This window comes from Anoplopoma fimbria, chromosome 11 (genome assembly GCF_027596085.1).
Source record: "Anoplopoma fimbria isolate UVic2021 breed Golden Eagle Sablefish chromosome 11, Afim_UVic_2022, whole genome shotgun sequence".
Lineage (NCBI taxonomy): Eukaryota > Metazoa > Chordata > Actinopteri > Perciformes > Anoplopomatidae > Anoplopoma > Anoplopoma fimbria.
In genome coordinates, this window is record NC_072459.1 from 4,586,269 (window position 1) to 4,603,531 (window position 17,263).

The window sequence follows — 17,263 nt, forward strand, 5'->3', positions numbered from 1 at the left end:
GCCGAGTAAAATGAATGTGACTTATTCACGTATCACAATTATTTTCCCAACTTGCAGGATTAATTGTTCAATAATCAATAAACAGCCTCATAATTTCAACCGTTAAAGCATGGTTTAGAGCATCGTTGTGCTTTCTAATGAGTAGCAAGACTTTAATTTTCTGTTCAGTGTAAAGCACTGTTTACAACAGTATTCATCAAAGTGAAAGGATGTTTGCGCTTCTTAACAGTGTTTCAACATTAGTCAAACTTATTATTTTCCGGTCACAACACTGTTGAGGCTGAATTTTATAAAACTGATGGTGAACAACAGAACACAGTTTGATTTGTTCCTATTTCTCTAAAACACATGGAGTTAGACCTCAAACTGTTTGAGCTCGTACCCATTCTAATAGAAATAAATTCTCAAATAAATACAATATGTAGCCATGGGTTGTGACTTACACATTATATATAGCAAAAGTTAAAATTACCATAAAGGACAGAACTGTTGCAAAATGACCTTTCTAAAGTAAAACTGTTAAATAATAGTTAGATTGATTCACAACTTACCTAGAATATTATTATATTATTGTCAAAAAGTTAGACCTCAAACTGTTTGAGCTCGTACCCATTCTAATAGAAATTAATTCTCAAATAAATACAATATGTAGCCATGGGTTGTGACTTACACATTATATATAGCAAAAGTTAAAAAATGACCATATCCTTTATGGTCATTTTTTAACTTTTGTTAAAAATAACTGTTGGAAAATGACCTTTCTAAAGTAAAACTGTTAAATAATAGTGGGATTGATTCACAACGTACCTAAAATATTATTATATTATTATAAAAGGATTAGTGCACTGGGCATGCCTGGACATATACATGGTTGTCATAAGACGCTTTTACTTTGAAGGATTCCAGCCCGGAAATCAAGTTGTTAAGTTGCTTCCGGACAACGTGCCCTTAACTTCCGGTGTTACACTGAGTGGCGGGACCGCAGCGCGGGAAATGCAAACCGCGGAGAGGAAGCGACCGCCGCCGGTGAAGGTGCAGTCCGGTCAGCTGAGGACGGCAGAGAGCCGCGGGACGGAGGTCAGCGGGGACGGGTGTGTGGTCAGACTGGGCGGGGGTCGCTGTGTACTGGTGTCACTGGTGTGGATGCAGGGCACCGTGCTGGAGGTGCAGACGGAGAGAAACAGCGCGCTGCTGATGGACGAGACGGGCACGTTCACTGTGCGAGGCGTCAACAGCATCCCGAGAGGGAAACCGTGTCTGTCCCCAGGTTAACACGACAACACGTTAACACGTTAACACGACAACACGACATACACGTTCACACGTTAACACGTTAACACGTTAACACGACAACACGTTAACGTTAAACGACATACACGTTAGACTCTATGTTTCAGAGTGGTTTATATTTATTTCACACGTGTCCAAACTTTTGACTGGTACTGTGTATGTGTAAGTTATATATATGTATGTATAACTATATGTATATATGTATACACGTTATATATGTTATGTACGACATATATACGTAATACGTTACACGACATACACGTTAACACGACATACACGTTAGACTCTGTGTTTCAGAGCTGGTTTATATTTATTTCACACGTGTCCAAACTTTTGACTGGTATGTATGTGTATATATGTGTGTGTGTATTTATGTATATGTATGTATATATATATATGTATATGTGTATATATATATATATGTGTGTGTGTATATATATATATATATATATGTGTATGTATATATGTATATATGTATATATAAAATAGTATTAATTAAAAGATGTTTGCAAAATATTTAGTATGACAACAGGACATATTATAGATGCAGTATACTAATAGGGCAATAACAAAAGAGCCAGGTTTATATCACATTAGTCACAAATATTATTACATTTACATTCAAGCCTTTTTGTTTGTAGAATAAGAATAGTATATATATATATATATATATATATATATATATATATATAATACACACACACATATATGTATGACAACAGGACATTCAGTACCAGTCAAAAGTTTGGACACACCTTCTCATTCAATGGTTTGTCTTTATTTGTTTCTATATTGTAGATTAATATTGAAGACATCCAAACTATGAAGGAACACATATGGAATTATGTGGTAAACAAACAAATGCTCAACAAACCAGAATATGTTTTATATTTTTCAAACAAGCCTTGATTTATAAATAATACATTTAAACTGCTACAGGGCCAATGTATGTCAAATAATGTGTAATAGTAATTAGTATAGTATTGTAGTTGGTATTAGATTTGTGATTAATTAATGAATCATTTCTATACAGAAAATTGTGAAAAATGTAAAGTCTTCAAATATCTTATTTTGTCAGTGAGTTTACAATAGAACAAAATAAAAAAAAAAACAGCAAATCCTTACAAATATTTTTTATTTTTTTATCATGATAGCTTAAACTATTTATTGAATAACAAAGTAGTTAATTTTTCTGTTGATCATTGTATCTTTCATGTAGATAAGATCTATGTCCAAAACATGGGTTGTCAATAGGAGCTTTATTTTTCTTTAGCCTCAGGGCACCCAAACAGGTTAAAATGATTTATTTATTCTATCTGTGAAAACAGTGCTAGATTTAAAAAAATAAATAAAAAGAAGCTGGACCAGTTAAACAATAGAGACTGTTGGGACTCTATAAACAGTTCTGTATCTTATTTATTTACAAAACCTTTATTATGTTTGAGATTATTAAGCTTTAAAGTAACGACGGCACATGAATATCTCTCAGTAAAAATAAGCCACATCTCCCCGGATAAACTTTGTCTCCTTGAATCCACTGCTGTCTTTGCAGGTAAATATGTCATGGTGATGGGCGTCATCATGGCCGTCTCCCCGGAGCCGGTCATCCGTGCCGTGAAGATGGCAGACCTCTCTGAGCTCGCCGGGCTCCACAGAAGGATGTGGAAGCTGGAGGTGGAGGAACTGCAGCAGCTTTTGGCCTGAATGAGGAGCTGTTGTTGGAGAACGCCGCCTCGCTGGTGGCAGAACGACCTGCTCCCGTCACACTCGTCCAGCTGAGCGTGAAGCGTGGGAGGACTGAACAGTGGACGCTACAAGAGTGACATGGACTTGGACATGAGGAAACAGACTTGTATTTGTGCATTCAGTATTTCCTCTGAAGTGGGTCGCTTGGCTTTCCAGGCTCCTACTCCAAGGATGTCAGACTAAGATGTTTATACAAATATTAAATAAAGATGAATCCTACTTTTCTCTACTTAAATCTGAATTCAGATGTTTATACATACTGCACCAGGATTAAAAGAGATTTAAACTGTTAAAAACCTGTTTTTTCAAGGACAAGATATTAAATTCCATCTTGATTTATGCAGAAAATAATTAAATCACAAAGCAAAAATATTATCCAAGTTTAAATTTGCCTCCGACAGACGGGTGGAATCTACAATTTTGAGGTACTTTCACAGAGTACTTCCTCAGGTACCTCTCAGATAAACACCCTCAGCACTGTTACTGCTTTGACACCGTTAGCTGCTAACCGTTAGCCACCAGCTCAGCCGTCGCCATGTGGAGGCAATCTCTCAATCATAGATGTGCTCTGAATTTCTAATTTATCACCTTTTAAGTCTTTCAAAATCAGACTTTTGCTCTAAATGGAATATGTCTACAGTGTGGTTTTACTTTTATTTACGTAGAATATAGAAACACTTCTTCCCACCACTGGATACATGTATTATTAATTAAACACAGCAGTTAAAACAAAGTTATAAAAGAAGCTTTATTTGGAGTGGTGTCCATTACACTGGTATATTAATTAGATAAATGGAAAGTGAAAATGACCTATGCTGATGGATTAAAATAAGAGAATGCCAACTGAACTCTCAATTTAAGTATCCCATACTTAACAAATGGAACTGTAAAGGTCGTTAACATATAGAAACTGCTTGGGAAAAGAAATTACTTTAAGGTCAATTGTATCTGAACACGTCTCTGATCGAGGTTTACACATGCCAGTGTCAGCACTGTTTTCAGATACTCTACTGAATGGCACGTAGCAAAGCTTCAAGAGTCTTCCGCTCAGTATTAGCTGTTAACGATAACACTACTGTAGATCGGATCAGAGGAAACCAGCCACCAATCAGAGGGCCGGTCCTGAGCGCCCCCCCTTTAAAATCATGCTGTGATCAGGCTGTGTCCTTGAGGCCCTCAGGGATCACCTGACTCGATTGTTTGAATACTGCATCAGCTGCAACAGAGCATGAACGTTGTCATCGGGTCATTAAATAATGTCTTTAAGCAGAAAACTGTATTTTCCAAAGTCATTATCATTCGGTGCTATAAGATGGTCTTTTCTGGCTTTGGCAAGTTTCATCAAAAGGAATTCCCGGCGCTCCTTCCACTCTTTTAGTTCCTGATCGCCGTGGGCCAGCTTACACAAGTCATCCTCTGTGCACGTGTTTTTGAGGAACCTACGAGAACACAAGATCAGAAGGTCAAACGTCAGAGTCCACCGGCGTCCGAGCGGAGACGTACGGCGCCCTGTCGCTGGTGACCTTACCTCTCACAAACTTTGAAAGTTCCCGTGGGAAACCGATACTGCCAGCAGTTCTGATCGTCCTCAGAGTTGAAAACTCTGTCTTTGTGTTTTTCTGAGGTGATGTGCTGCTGCCACTGCTTCTCACTGTTGCAGTTTTTGCCACACAGCCAACAGTGGTTGCCCGCCTGTTAACAACAGAGAGCAACTTCATTCACAGAAATGACAATCGTTTTAAGTTATGGAAACAATATTCCATCAAAAATGTTTACACAATTGAACCCGCGGACAAAAATATTTTGACTGCACCCACAGATTCTGACAACTAAATGATTATCTATTGAAAGAAAGCAATACAACATCGCTGCTGCTACTGAGGGTGTTTACATATCAGTGCAACAGTTTAAGATCCTAGACGGAAAAAGGAAAGAAAGCTGCCGGGTTTCACTTAAACTTAGCCTTTAAGATATACCTAAGAAATCCATTTCTTTGTATTTATATATCCTTTATTTAAAATCCTGTAACCCCCGTCTCGTCCCGTAAAACAAAATATGCAGCATAAGCTTGTATCAACCAATTTTAATCAATATCATGACATCCATCAATCTACAACTTTTAGTAACAATGTAAGTGTGTGTGTGGTGTCATAGTCCTCTGTTGAGTATTAAGTATCAAGCTACATATAAAGCCTTTCCCCACTTTGTAGTGGTCCAATCAAAAAAAGAAAAATCACCTTTTTAATAATCCTTAAAAATGACCCCTAAAAATAGGTGGAGCCCTGCTACTGTTCTCATCAGAAACTGATCCAGATCAATACGAACTGGGAGTTTTATTTGAACTGTAAGGCCAATTAAATTTGAATCAGATTTGATTTAAATCCATCTTGAAACTGTACATATGTGTATACAACTGTGAATATGTCACCGTACAAAAGCTAAATCATTCTAATTTCACTTTGAAGTTGTGCTTTTGTGTGATTCTTTGTGGAGAAACCTTTACAGATTTGTCGATTAAATTAACTAATCGGTTAGTCGACAAAATTGTACGAGTGTTAAATCTCCCTGCTTAAGGACAGCCCTAGAATAATCAAAATACCACTGATATATTTATACACTAAACTTCTCAGCAGAAGTAGATCAGTGCGTCACATTCGCGGGGCTTTTTAAACTCACCACTTCTTCAGCGTAGTCTGTCGGCATGTGGATCTGTTTGCCGTTCTCCCTCACAGAGTTACTGCAGGCCTCGTCTCCCCAGCCAGGCTTCTGAGACTGCAGCCACTGCTCATACAGCTGATCCATGTCTGGAACTAGACGAGGGCACGTTAAATGAGTGATCACAATTGGTGCATCACATACTAATTAAACTCCACCAAGCAAGAGAGCCCAACTCACTGTTGTTTTCCTTCATGTAGGTCCAGAGGTCTCTCTCTTCTAGACTGTGAGCAAACGTGCAATTCCCAATGTACTGACACTTCTTGCCAGCTGTCACATGCATGCAAATCTAAGAATGGGAGGAATAACATTTGGTGACCATTGTAGAAGCTTTTAGTTTTAAATCAGTAACACAAAGAAGGCCCTTGGAGAACAGAAAATGTGCGGCACGTACCTCAAATTGAGATGGGATGGGTTTTTTGGTTGGAAGCGATCTTACTGTTGTCCACTTTTTTCTTTCATGGGAACTTACGAGCACCACCCGCCTGTCTTTGGCCCACCTGAGACAGCAAGACAGAAACCAAGTCACTCATCGATTCACCTCCGGTCCACAGTTGATGAGCGTTCAACACTCTGTAGCACTCACGTGTGTCTCGCCTTGGCCGAGCAATACTTTTTGTTTTTGTCAGCTTCGCTGAGTTGGCCATTTCTCCAGCACTGGCCACAAACAAACATCATCTTCAGATTTGGAGGCCCAAACCTCCTCTGTGTGTTGGAAAGCTGCTGATGGAATTCAAAAGGACTGGTTAAAATCACTGTGTTTGACACAAAAGCAAAGCAACACAACTAAAATGTTTCCAAAAATCGAGTTTTAACCCGAAGTGTCAATCAAATCCAAGGAAATGGCATGAGAAATGATGGTAACATGTCTATAATCGCACGAGAAAAACACAAAAATACCACAGACAAATGTTTAATGGACCCAGCTATTTATATTTAGTTCTAATAAGTGATTAATGGAGAAATATATATATATATATTATTGACATCTAAGACATCAGGCCGTATTAATGGTAACCTCTGATAAGATATTAGGAAATGCTAGCAGCAAGTAATGCACAAGAAAAAAAAAAACAGTGAACGTCTAGAGTCCTTTAGTTTGGCTTACTTGGGCTCCCTGCAACGAAGCTGTTGAACTCCAAAACTTCTTTGCCTCTTGGACGATGCTTTCATGAGTGATACCTAGATGATGCAAAAGTAAAAACAAACGGGTAATTATTTGAATTATATTAGATTTCGCAGTGACAAGTATTGCAAAAGGTGTTGTTTCAAAAGGACTGTGTTCCAGATACAACACCATCCAGCCCTTGGGAGAGCATTTTGAGAAGCAGTCTCACCGAGCTCGTGCTGCATCATCCACACCTTCAGCTCGATGAGGCTGTGGGCGTAGAAGCAGTCGTCCTCTCTCACGCAGCCGTAGCGGACTTCATGCCGGCAAAGATCCAGCTGGCAGTGAGGACTCAACGGTCTGATTTTGGAATAACGGACCGTGTTCTCCTTCAAAATGTGGACCAGGCACCTACGAGACAAACGGGACGGATAAGTCTAACTACGAATGAATCAACAAACGGTGGTTTCAGAGCTGTAAAACGCCAGATGACATACTTATGATCCTCAAAGGCGTGCTTTGTCACCGGATGAGAGCAGAGGGAAAGGTCGTCTTTGTTGGTTTTGCTGATTATTCTGGGTTTGTGGTCAAAGCAGAACTGGAAAAAAAACAAAAACGGGCATTTGGAATATTTCAATAGATATGTCAATATAAAAACACATTAGATTTCCTACAGCGATGACAGAAAAGGGCTCCACGGCTGTCAGAGGCCCTCTCTGGATGGATAACCTGGAGTCTTTACACAGCCAAATACCATCAAACGTCACTCTAAAAGTCCCCAACAACTGATCCAAGTATGCCAGCTACTAATGAACATCAGACTAACAAATGAGGCTCCAACGGCAGGCACAGCATTACATATTCATCACATTAACATTTTGTATTTAGTGGCCTTATTGTCATATTTTGCCCTGGATAAAGCAAAATCAGAGCTAGTAAATGTAAGAAACATCTTAGGTGGTAAATATCCATCTCCAGTGAAATTTTTTTTCCTTTTCTTGTCATCCTCTGTTTCACTGCAGTAGCTGTTTAACTACTAACAACACTCTGAGGTCATACTAGTTTTCAAACAACAGGATTAAGTACTCACTCCACAGAGAAACATGAATATCCCATGATGCTCCTGTAAGATCTTGGGGACGGTCAGCCTGATGTTGGAGTTGGGCCCGTAGGGATCAAAGAGTAGCTCTCTGGAGATAAAGCCTTTCCGCTCCAGAGTCCAAACATCAATCTCTTCCTGGCAGTATGCAAATGTGCAGTGGCCCGGGTACAGGCACTCTTCTCCGATAGCCACCTCTGAAACAACACAGCTAACATGTCAGCGTTGGCTCTTTAGAGACGCGACGCGTGTGAGCAACAACGGCGACGTGTTAAAACAAAGTCACAGCAGCGGAACAAAAGCTGCCACAAATAATCATTGAATAATGAGAATATTTATGTCTAATAAATACCAGTAGGAAGGGAAATACATGCCCAAATAATGGGGAAAACTTAACCATGCTTAAGAAACGTATATTGGTTTTTTTATTAACCATCTGTATTACACAGTGATATATTTATAATCTTTTGTTTCTCTGGGATAAGAACAAATTGGATTTGCAGGTTAAAAAAAAAAAATGGTTAAATGAAGGCAAATGAACATCTTTCACACACTAATGTATCCGTTACCTTTACAAATGTAATACGGTCCAACATATTGGGTTTTTGTTGGTCTTGGCCGAATGAGCTTCCACGATTTGTCTGTCGAGTAAATGTTTCTGCCGAGTAAAGCGTCCTTTTTGCATTTATGCTCTTCTGTATGAAGCGCGTAATCCAGCACTCCGGGCCCTGTGGGTAACCAACACAAATAAACACATTAAACCAAACGGTGCTTCTCTTTCATTGAAAAGACAAGGACCACACACAAAAACAATTCCTCACCAGTTTTCACGTAGCAGATTGAACACGCTTGTTTGAATTCATGCGTGTCAGCTAAAGGGTTCTTTGCTAAATCCACAGCAGCAGGAAGACCCTTCACTTCAGGCATTCCCACAGCCATCCCCATCGGGCTTTCAATATTGTTCAGCTATTCAAAAAAAGAAAGAAAAAGAAATGTGAAATAAGACCTAATACATGCCTGTAACAACGACTGGACTAACAATGCCTAATAATGAATAAACAATAAATACCTGTGGAATGAATGGACTCGGACCATAATCTGACATTTTACAAGATTGTAGAAAAAGAAAATGGGAGAAAGAAGGTTACTTATTTTTCATCTGATGTTTGTTTCATACTGATCGTCTAAGCAGGCCGTGTAACAAAGTAGCATACCTGTTTTATAGTCAGAAATGCTGAGACTATCCAAGGAGTCCATCGGTGGGGGGAGGGCGTCAAAAGTGTCCATACCAAAATACGTACTTGACCCCGACTTGTGATAGAGCGGAGGCAGCGTGACGGTGCACTGCTGGGCGCTGCTGTGGAGAAACGGGTGGATGTGAGACGGCATCAGGAATGGACTCGACATGGGGCTGCCCGAGGAAATACTGGTTGGCAAAGGAAGAGGCCCCTTCATCATGGGAATGACCTGAAGGAGGAGACAAACCAGAGTCACACTGGAGCTCAGACACCGACACATTTCCTTCATCGCCGAGGTCACGTCACGTCTGCTCACTGACCATGGCTGATTCGGGGCCGGCTTGGTCCAGGAGGTCGTCCAGGTCGTCCCCGATGATGTCGGCGTCAAAATCTTGACTGGTGTCGAGCATCGTGCAAGGCTTACTGGTTCTGCACCCGTTGACGAACGAGGGCACGGAGAGAGGGGACGACGAGGGCACGGACACGGGGAGGGAGATGGACCCGAAGCCCGGCGGCTCCGACGGCGTTATAGATGAGATGATGTTGTTTAGAGGAAGCTCATCCGCTATTGCTTCATTTAGAGGCGAGAGCGCCGACACTGGAGGTTGGATGGGAGCTATGGCTGGAGCCAAAACACTGCTTTCCTGGGTCAGCCGAGGCACTTCTGAAACACATCAGGGAGAAACAGGTTAGGCGACTTTCATCCTTTCTCCGTTTACTTTATAAAAAAAAATTAAAAAAATAAAAATAAAATCAAAGCTGTGTTTAGTATTAAGACAATGCTTACCAATTTCTATATCTTCAACTGAAGACGAGCCATGGGAAAACTGAAAAAAAAAAAACAGAAGGAAAATCAATGAACAACATGTTTCTAGGGAGAGTACACAAATATATTATAGATCTTTGTGTTGCATACCTTCTCACATGATGCATCTTGATAACTTGATGCTTGCAAAACATTCAAGGCAGGCTGTTAAAGCAGAATTAGATAAATTAAAGTACGGCTCGATGCATGTGCAAATATTGCCGACATTTTCGAAAGCCATGAATTGAAATTAAATGACTCAAGATTAAAAGCTATGGCATTAACTAGAACATGTAGATAAAAGGAAATGGTGGGACTTCCAAAGAGACTTCTAACTCACTTCATATGGTTGTCATTTTTTTTAAAATCAGCTTTAGGTGTCATGACGGTTTGAGAGCAGAGACACACGTACCTTACTCCTCACATAAGCTTTACGGATTTTCAATCCCAAAATTTTGGCTAGATCCTGAGTCAGTTCTGTGACACTGGTATCCTGGGGAGACAAAGCAAATGGAAACGGTTTATTCAAAAACGCACTCACGGCAATCACTGCCAAAACTGTCATTTTCATTAACCAATTATTTTCTGACACGCTGTGTTGAGAGGGTTTTTCCCTCATCGGAGAGGATTTTACTTTGCACATGTGTATTTTTGCTTTAATGCATCAAGAATGATCCGTTTTGTACGTATTTCAGCAACCTTTTGAAGGTGCAGCACGCATCCTAAGTCCTGTTGTTGGTTGAAAATTGCCTTTAAACGTCAGTGTTTCATCACACTGCAGAGGAGGAGACGTCATGTGATATTGCCGGTGGGGAGGCATAAAAAAAAAAAAAAAGAAAAAGTCTTAAACTAAATGAAGCTGCTAATTACAACCAATTTGAGCGTAGAGCAGTGTGAAATGTTTTAATTCAAACTAAAGGTAGCGCGCTAACAGTCACACAACAATGAACTGGGTGCCAGCCAGGCAACACGCCAGATCCATCAGAACTCCCTTTGGTGTTCTGTTCCTGCATGCAGCCCGAACGGCGTTTCAATTGGTTTAGTTTTTTTGTCAAATTTGCCGAGACGATAAAGTGAGTGGATCTCCTGCACATTTGGATAAATCCACATAACACACACACAACACATGTTGCATCTTACCTGAGGCACTGCTAGAGAGCATTTGGCAACAGCCTCATAGGCCTCTTGATGTCTCCCCATCTCCTTCAAGGATTTAGCTTTTCTGTACAGCGCTTTGTAGTTCCCCTCGTTCAGCTGGAGAGCCTTTTCACAGTCTTCCAACGCTTGGTCATACAGTCCCTAAGAGAGAGGAGAGGCAGAAAGGCTATACTTAACCACCGTGCTGTAACACAGGACAAAGTAACCGCCGTTTGTTCATGAATTGACTTTACGTGTTCTGTGAGTTGAGTCAGGTGTGGGTGGGGCTTCCCTGAAGACGGTTAAGTGGTTTTTACTGCCTTGTATGATGATTTAATGTTGAATCACACTGGCAGGAATGAAGAACTGAATGTTCCTCTGAAAGCATCATATTTCCCCATATGGATGTTTTCTAAGTGCATCCTCAGTTCCTCAACTGGTGCCAAGACTTCAGATTTTTGATGAACCAGCATTCAAAGTGAAATATGTGGCTGGTATGTTTTTGGTTTTTTTCTTGAGACCTAGTAGAGGAACATCTTTAGGGTATGCCGTTAACGAACTTTAACATGAAACACGGGTAATATCTGACACTGTTCAGTTATTACCTCTTCTGTCTAGAAGAAACAGGACCGACAGAAATGGTTGCCAGGTTGCAACTGGCAACCGTTTTGAGAAACTGCCAACCAATTTGTGGCAAATGCTTTTTAATACGTAAGAGAACAGATGTGTTGGGATGCTACATGATGTGTCCTTGGCTCTGCCCGTCTCTTTTTTTACATGTCAGAGAGTATTCAGCTGTCTAAGCAAAATCAAGACAGATTGAAGTTCATTTCTGGAAGTACAGAAGGACAAGCTGATTTTTTTGTCACTTGAAGGACTCACAATTCAAAACTTCAAATCTGAAGGCCAATGGATCTGTGGTGGGAATCAGCACAAAGGTCCAAAAAATTACATTTGAAAAGGTGCTGCACTAGTGCTAGTTTGTGTACCAGGGATTGTGGGTGGACATGTTTACTGATAACACAAAGCTTTTATTATTTTATGTCACATTTTCATTTTTTTAGGTGACAGAACTGCATCCTGCATAACATTCAGAAACAGCAACCATATTTTCAGTTTCAGGTCTGCCACATTTTTTTTTTGAAATGTTAGCGTTGAGCCTTGTAAGGTACGGCAACATTATGTTCCCGTTCAATGAAATTACCCTGAACTCAGCTTGAAAGAGGATGTGATGTCACCACAGATTCGGTGACATCACCACATGTAGGCAACAGGATGTATGCAAGGTAGATTCAAAGCAAAAGAAAAATCTTGTTACAAAAGAACAACAATAGGGAGGTCAGGCCAACCCCTTTATTCTGATTAACTAATAAACCTGTGTGTCCTCAGGCTAACTGACACTGTCCCTCTGGAGGTGAGCACGGTTTTAATGTGAGGAGCTGAGAGTGAAGGTTGATGAAGTGCAGATTCAACAAAACTATGTCAGTATGTATATGAAAAGCAAAAACATACTGAGTACCTGCCCCAACAAAACCAGTTCATGGTTAATATTGCTTAATGGATCAGAAAAAGAAGACTTCTTAAAAGTCTTAGAACCTGAGGACAATAAAGTTTTACAACACAGAGCTCTTCTTTTGAAACTGCAGTGACATTTAGGAACCTATTTGCTGTTGTCTTCTGACATTTTGTGAATTTTGTTTTGGAATAGGTTGATTTGTTTTAATCAGAAGAAGCAATTCAGCCTTTGGGAAACCCTGGGCTCTTAAAATATGACATTTGAGGCAGAATTTATGAGATACAAAACTGCTCGTTGGATTTTGGACATTATTTGTACTATTTAACAACTTGTTTGGTAGAGAGAAAAGGAGAGGGGAAGTGATTGAAACGAGACTCGAGTGTGATGGTCGCCTACTTACTGGGACAATGTTTAGATAAGCGGCAGCTCGATTTGCATACAGTTTTTCCAGTAAACTTGTTGGAACGCCGATTTCTTCCGAGTCGGCATACTCTGCTATACTCAAGGCTTCGGTGTACATCTCGATGGATTTAGTCCATTCCCCTTCTTTAAACACGTCGTTTCCTTCTCCGAAAAGATGCCACACGAGCTCTTTAATGAACACCTGCAGAGATGAAGAGAACCAAATCAGTGCAAAATAACACTTTGTTTTGGGGAAAAAAAATTAAATTAAATCTGACTCATCCCTAAATCAGTTTAGCTCAATACAATGCAAGTGTTGATACAAGACCAAAGCTGGAAATTCCCCATATGAAAATGAACAAAGCTTACCTCATACTGCTCTTGACTTCCAGGAAAAGGAAGGGTTGACCTAAAAGCAAGAGAACGTTCCAGATAAATTACAAACCTTAAAAGTGTTAGCAGAACAAAAAGAGCATACATTGGAACGAGAGGTACCAGTTTTGATTAAAGTTCAACAGCGTTCAGAGCACAAGAGGTCTCATTCAGTACAGAAGGACTGTCTGTCTGTCAAAAATTGAGTGAAACAGCTCAATTTTCAATGTATTTATTGACAATAATAAGTTCATTATATTATGTGTTTCATAATTTAATATCTATAGTAGTTAATTGATAAAGAACATTCTGATATGGATTTTCATTAAAAAACAGATGTGAACTTAAGACAGAGACATCAAAACATAATAATAATAATAATAATACATTCTATTTATAGAGCACTTTTCAGAGTACTCAAAGATGCTTGACATGAAGGTGTGCGTGTGTGTGTGTGTGGTTTGACAGGTTATGTGTGCGCACATTTTGACGTCATTAAAAGTCAGCAAAGGCAACATTCCTTAAACAACCGTTCACTCTAAATAAAAAAATATTTTTATATTTCAATAAATATTCAAATATTTATTGAAACAGTCATTTATATTTCTTACATGAAAAAAAAGAGACGGCTCTCATTTATATGATTGCTGTGTCCAAGTATACCAAAACATTGTTAAAACTGGGTAAATTAAGCTGTAATTTAAAAAAACAGGCAAAAGAAATGAATACAGATCGTCATGATTTTGTAAAAAGTAAAAAATAAAATAGTAAAGTAAAGTGACTGTCTATATTATAATCACGTAGTGCATTGTGTTGTTGGGCGGATGATTTGTTTCACTTGAAACCAACTATATAATTAAATGGTTGTGTTGTTAAATGCCATGGCAAATTTTGCAATAATCCCTGTGAGGTTGTTTTTGTCAAACTGGTCTCTATCTTCACTGCTGTCTGGTATTTAAAGCCATCTTTCTTTCTTTTTGCAAGTTTCATTTACATCCTCAGGCATTACATTTCCTGTACAACTTCACACATCATGACATCAGTGAAGTTTCAAGTTGACTGTGTAGCTGTGATGCGCAGAGCAGCATTCTGAGTATCACTTTTGTTTAAGAAATAAAAAAAAAAGGTCCTGTCCGATCGGATGAAACGCAACAGCGCGCTGTCTGGAATAGCTCTAAAAACAGTATGTGGACACACTGTCAGAGGCATTAACACAAAAGCACAGATCAGATCAGTGGAAGATCCCACATTAAAAACAAAAGTAACGTAAAGCCAGGCAGTAATCAGCCGCCTCGCTGACAGCCAGCTGATCTGAACAACAAAGCATGATGCAAGGCTGACAAATCACTCCTGCAGTCTACAGAGGTTCCCTTTCTGTTTAGTAAAAAAAGGACCTGAAAACACAGGCAGACAAGTCTTCTTCTAGATATCCTGTGCAGTATTTTCACAGCGATGTTAGAAAGAGTCCGACGCAGGATCGGAATAGTCATTACACATGCCTGCTTACTTTGTTACGCTCCCAACTTAAACAAGCAGTGATCAAAACCCACAACACTTACTGGATGAACTGCAGGCCTTTCTGAATCTCCTGCCAGCGACTCCTTCTGTCCTGGCACACTTCGGACATGTTTGTGTTAATGTCCACTCCTCTGTCAGCACCTGGAGTTATGAATTATATACACACACACACACAGTATATCAACAGCTGGCAAAAGTCACTGGCAAAGAACAAACAGCAACAATGAAAGTAGAGAAGCGCTCCTGACTCATCATAAAACATCATCAGCAGGTCGATCAACCGGTTTACAGCTCACACGACCATTGTTCATGGACATTATATTGCTGGGAGCCTTAATGTTCACAGCTTCCGCGTTTAGTAGTGACGACACGCGTGTAGTTCCTGTAATTGAAACTACACTTCGGTGGGTCAGTTTGCGCAGCAGATTTACGTCATCAGAGCAGAATAAAAAGGCGCATATGTGAAGCTGTGCACTTGTTGGCTGTTTGAACATAGCATCTGGACCAAGGAGCTCCATTATCGGACAGGGTTGCTCTTGCACTGATTATTCTCCAGCTTTTCAAAGTCCTTTTTTTTTCATGCAAGTGTCCTGAATAGTTTGTATTGGAGCATAATAATAATAATAATAATAATAATAATAATAATAATAACTTTATTTATATAGCACCTTTTAAAACAAAAAAACAGCTTTACAAAGTAACTAAACTAAACTAAGAAACAAAATGAAATAACAAGCATATATAAACATAAGTTATTCTCAGCCATTTATTGCGTTATTAACCCATTATTATTACTGTTTTTGCATTCTCCAAAACTACTTTTCTAACCCAGTGAGGATCTGTGTTAAAGATGGTGATTATGAGCTTTCCTTAGAATAAAGTCTAAATCTTTTGAAGTCCTGTTTTAATCAACAAAGCTTTAATAAACTTTAACAGAAGCACATGTGTTTGATAAAGCAGCGTCCAGTGATTAACATGCATGTGTGTTACATGACAACAGGACGAGCAAACATCCCTTTAGGTCAGGTTTAATGAGAGGAAACCCAGGTGTCCGATAATGGACGCACCCCATTTAGCGCACGTGTGTTGCCGCCGAGAGTCCAACATAGTTAGCAGTGTGTCGCTCACATAACCAATATAAACACATATATTAATACATATACATGTACACAATAGTTTTCTTCCTGCTTCTGGGAACACAGAGGCCTCATGAAGACTACGTCAAGTTTCTAGGAAGTACCCAAAAGCATCGGCATGTCAAGTTAAACTAGTTCCCCAACGCAAACAATAGCGAGCAGAGGATGTTTAGCAGCACATGAGAGCTGTTAAATACCAGAGAAAGGTCAAAACAATGGCCGTTTTACACACTCACATGAATGGATCTTTATTCCACACAACCCCTTAACGTCGGTTATCCAAAAGGAGGGGGAGTTATTCTTCGTTTTAGCCTCAATAACTTGGCTAGATGCGGCTGTGTACCGCTGAAGGCCGCCCGCTGCCTCTTCTGCTTCTTCTTCTTTCGCTGATTCAATGCAGAGCGGAGATCTACTCCAGCGCGGTGCTGCCACCTACAGGCGGTGGACGGTCAGGGCAGCGACTCACATTGCAAATGATAATGCCACCTCATCAAGCGTGGATTAATAAAAATCAATAAGTCTGCAGAATATGTATATATAAAGCACATACATATATTTTTTATATATATATTTATGTTTTTGTTTATTTGTAACACAGCTGTAGTTCGCTTTGATTTGCCTTATGTGCTAATGACATAAATAATTTGCACACACCTTCTCATTCAATGGTTTTTCTTATTTTTTTTTTTTTTTTGAAGACATCCAAACTATGAAGGAACACATATGGAATTATGTGGTAAACAAACAAACCAGAATATGTTTTATATTTTAGATTCTTCAAAGTAGTTGAATGAGAAAGGTGTGTCCAAACTTTTGACCGGTACTGTATATAATATTTTAAAAAAATCACAATACTATAACGACTACAAAAAGAAAATACATATGGTATGAAATATTGTTGAAAAAGCATTTTTACAAGATATGATTTATAATAACAATACATTATAAACAACAAGAAAACAAAGGAAAAAAAAAATGCAATGAGTCAAGATGTGAATGAGCATGACCTTTGTGGCAGTGTGAAATGAAAATACATATGTGAAATATTGTTGCTTTTTTACAAGATATGATTTATAATAACAATACATTATAAACAACAAGAAAACAAAGAAAATTAAAATGCAATGAGTGATGTGTGTGTGTGTGTGTGTGTGTGTGTGTGTGTGTGTGTGTGTGTGTGT

General features: G+C 39.3%; 2 protein-coding genes across 4 annotated transcripts; one reads left to right on the plus strand and one right to left on the minus strand.

The window, feature by feature from the left end:
- Positions 1-973: 973 nt before the first annotated feature.
- Positions 974-3,423, plus strand: rmi2 (RecQ mediated genome instability 2). Its single transcript, XM_054607624.1, has 2 exons — positions 974-1,267; positions 2,843-3,423. The coding sequence occupies exons 1-2, from the start codon at positions 994-996 to the stop codon at positions 2,992-2,994; spliced, it is 426 nt and encodes a 141-aa protein (XP_054463599.1). The 5' UTR covers positions 974-993; the 3' UTR covers positions 2,995-3,423.
- Positions 3,424-3,503: 80 nt separating this feature from the next.
- zc3h7a (zinc finger CCCH-type containing 7A) lies at positions 3,504-16,533 on the minus strand. 3 transcript variants are annotated; one of them, XM_054607620.1, is made up of 23 exons: positions 15,195-15,212; positions 14,988-15,087; positions 13,426-13,465; positions 13,055-13,258; positions 11,142-11,300; positions 10,414-10,494; positions 10,113-10,166; positions 9,984-10,023; positions 9,517-9,860; positions 9,173-9,425; positions 9,028-9,056; positions 8,780-8,924; positions 8,528-8,686; positions 7,950-8,155; positions 7,357-7,457; positions 7,089-7,270; positions 6,860-6,933; positions 6,338-6,471; positions 6,146-6,251; positions 5,932-6,040; positions 5,713-5,846; positions 4,565-4,728; positions 3,504-4,475 (listed from the first exon to the last, which is right to left on the minus strand). In XM_054607620.1, exons 1-23 carry the CDS (start codon positions 15,199-15,201, stop codon positions 4,286-4,288), a joined length of 3,015 nt encoding a protein of 1,004 aa, XP_054463595.1. In that variant the 5' UTR covers positions 15,202-15,212; the 3' UTR covers positions 3,504-4,285. The 3 variants fall into 3 exon arrangements, with proteins under 3 accessions (XP_054463595.1, XP_054463596.1, XP_054463594.1); XM_054607621.1 differs by lacking the exon at positions 15,195-15,212 and adding an exon at positions 16,319-16,533 and having other exon boundaries at positions 3,505-4,475; positions 6,338-6,474; XM_054607619.1 differs by having other exon boundaries at positions 3,505-4,475; positions 6,338-6,474.
- Positions 16,534-17,263: the final 730 nt, after the last annotated feature.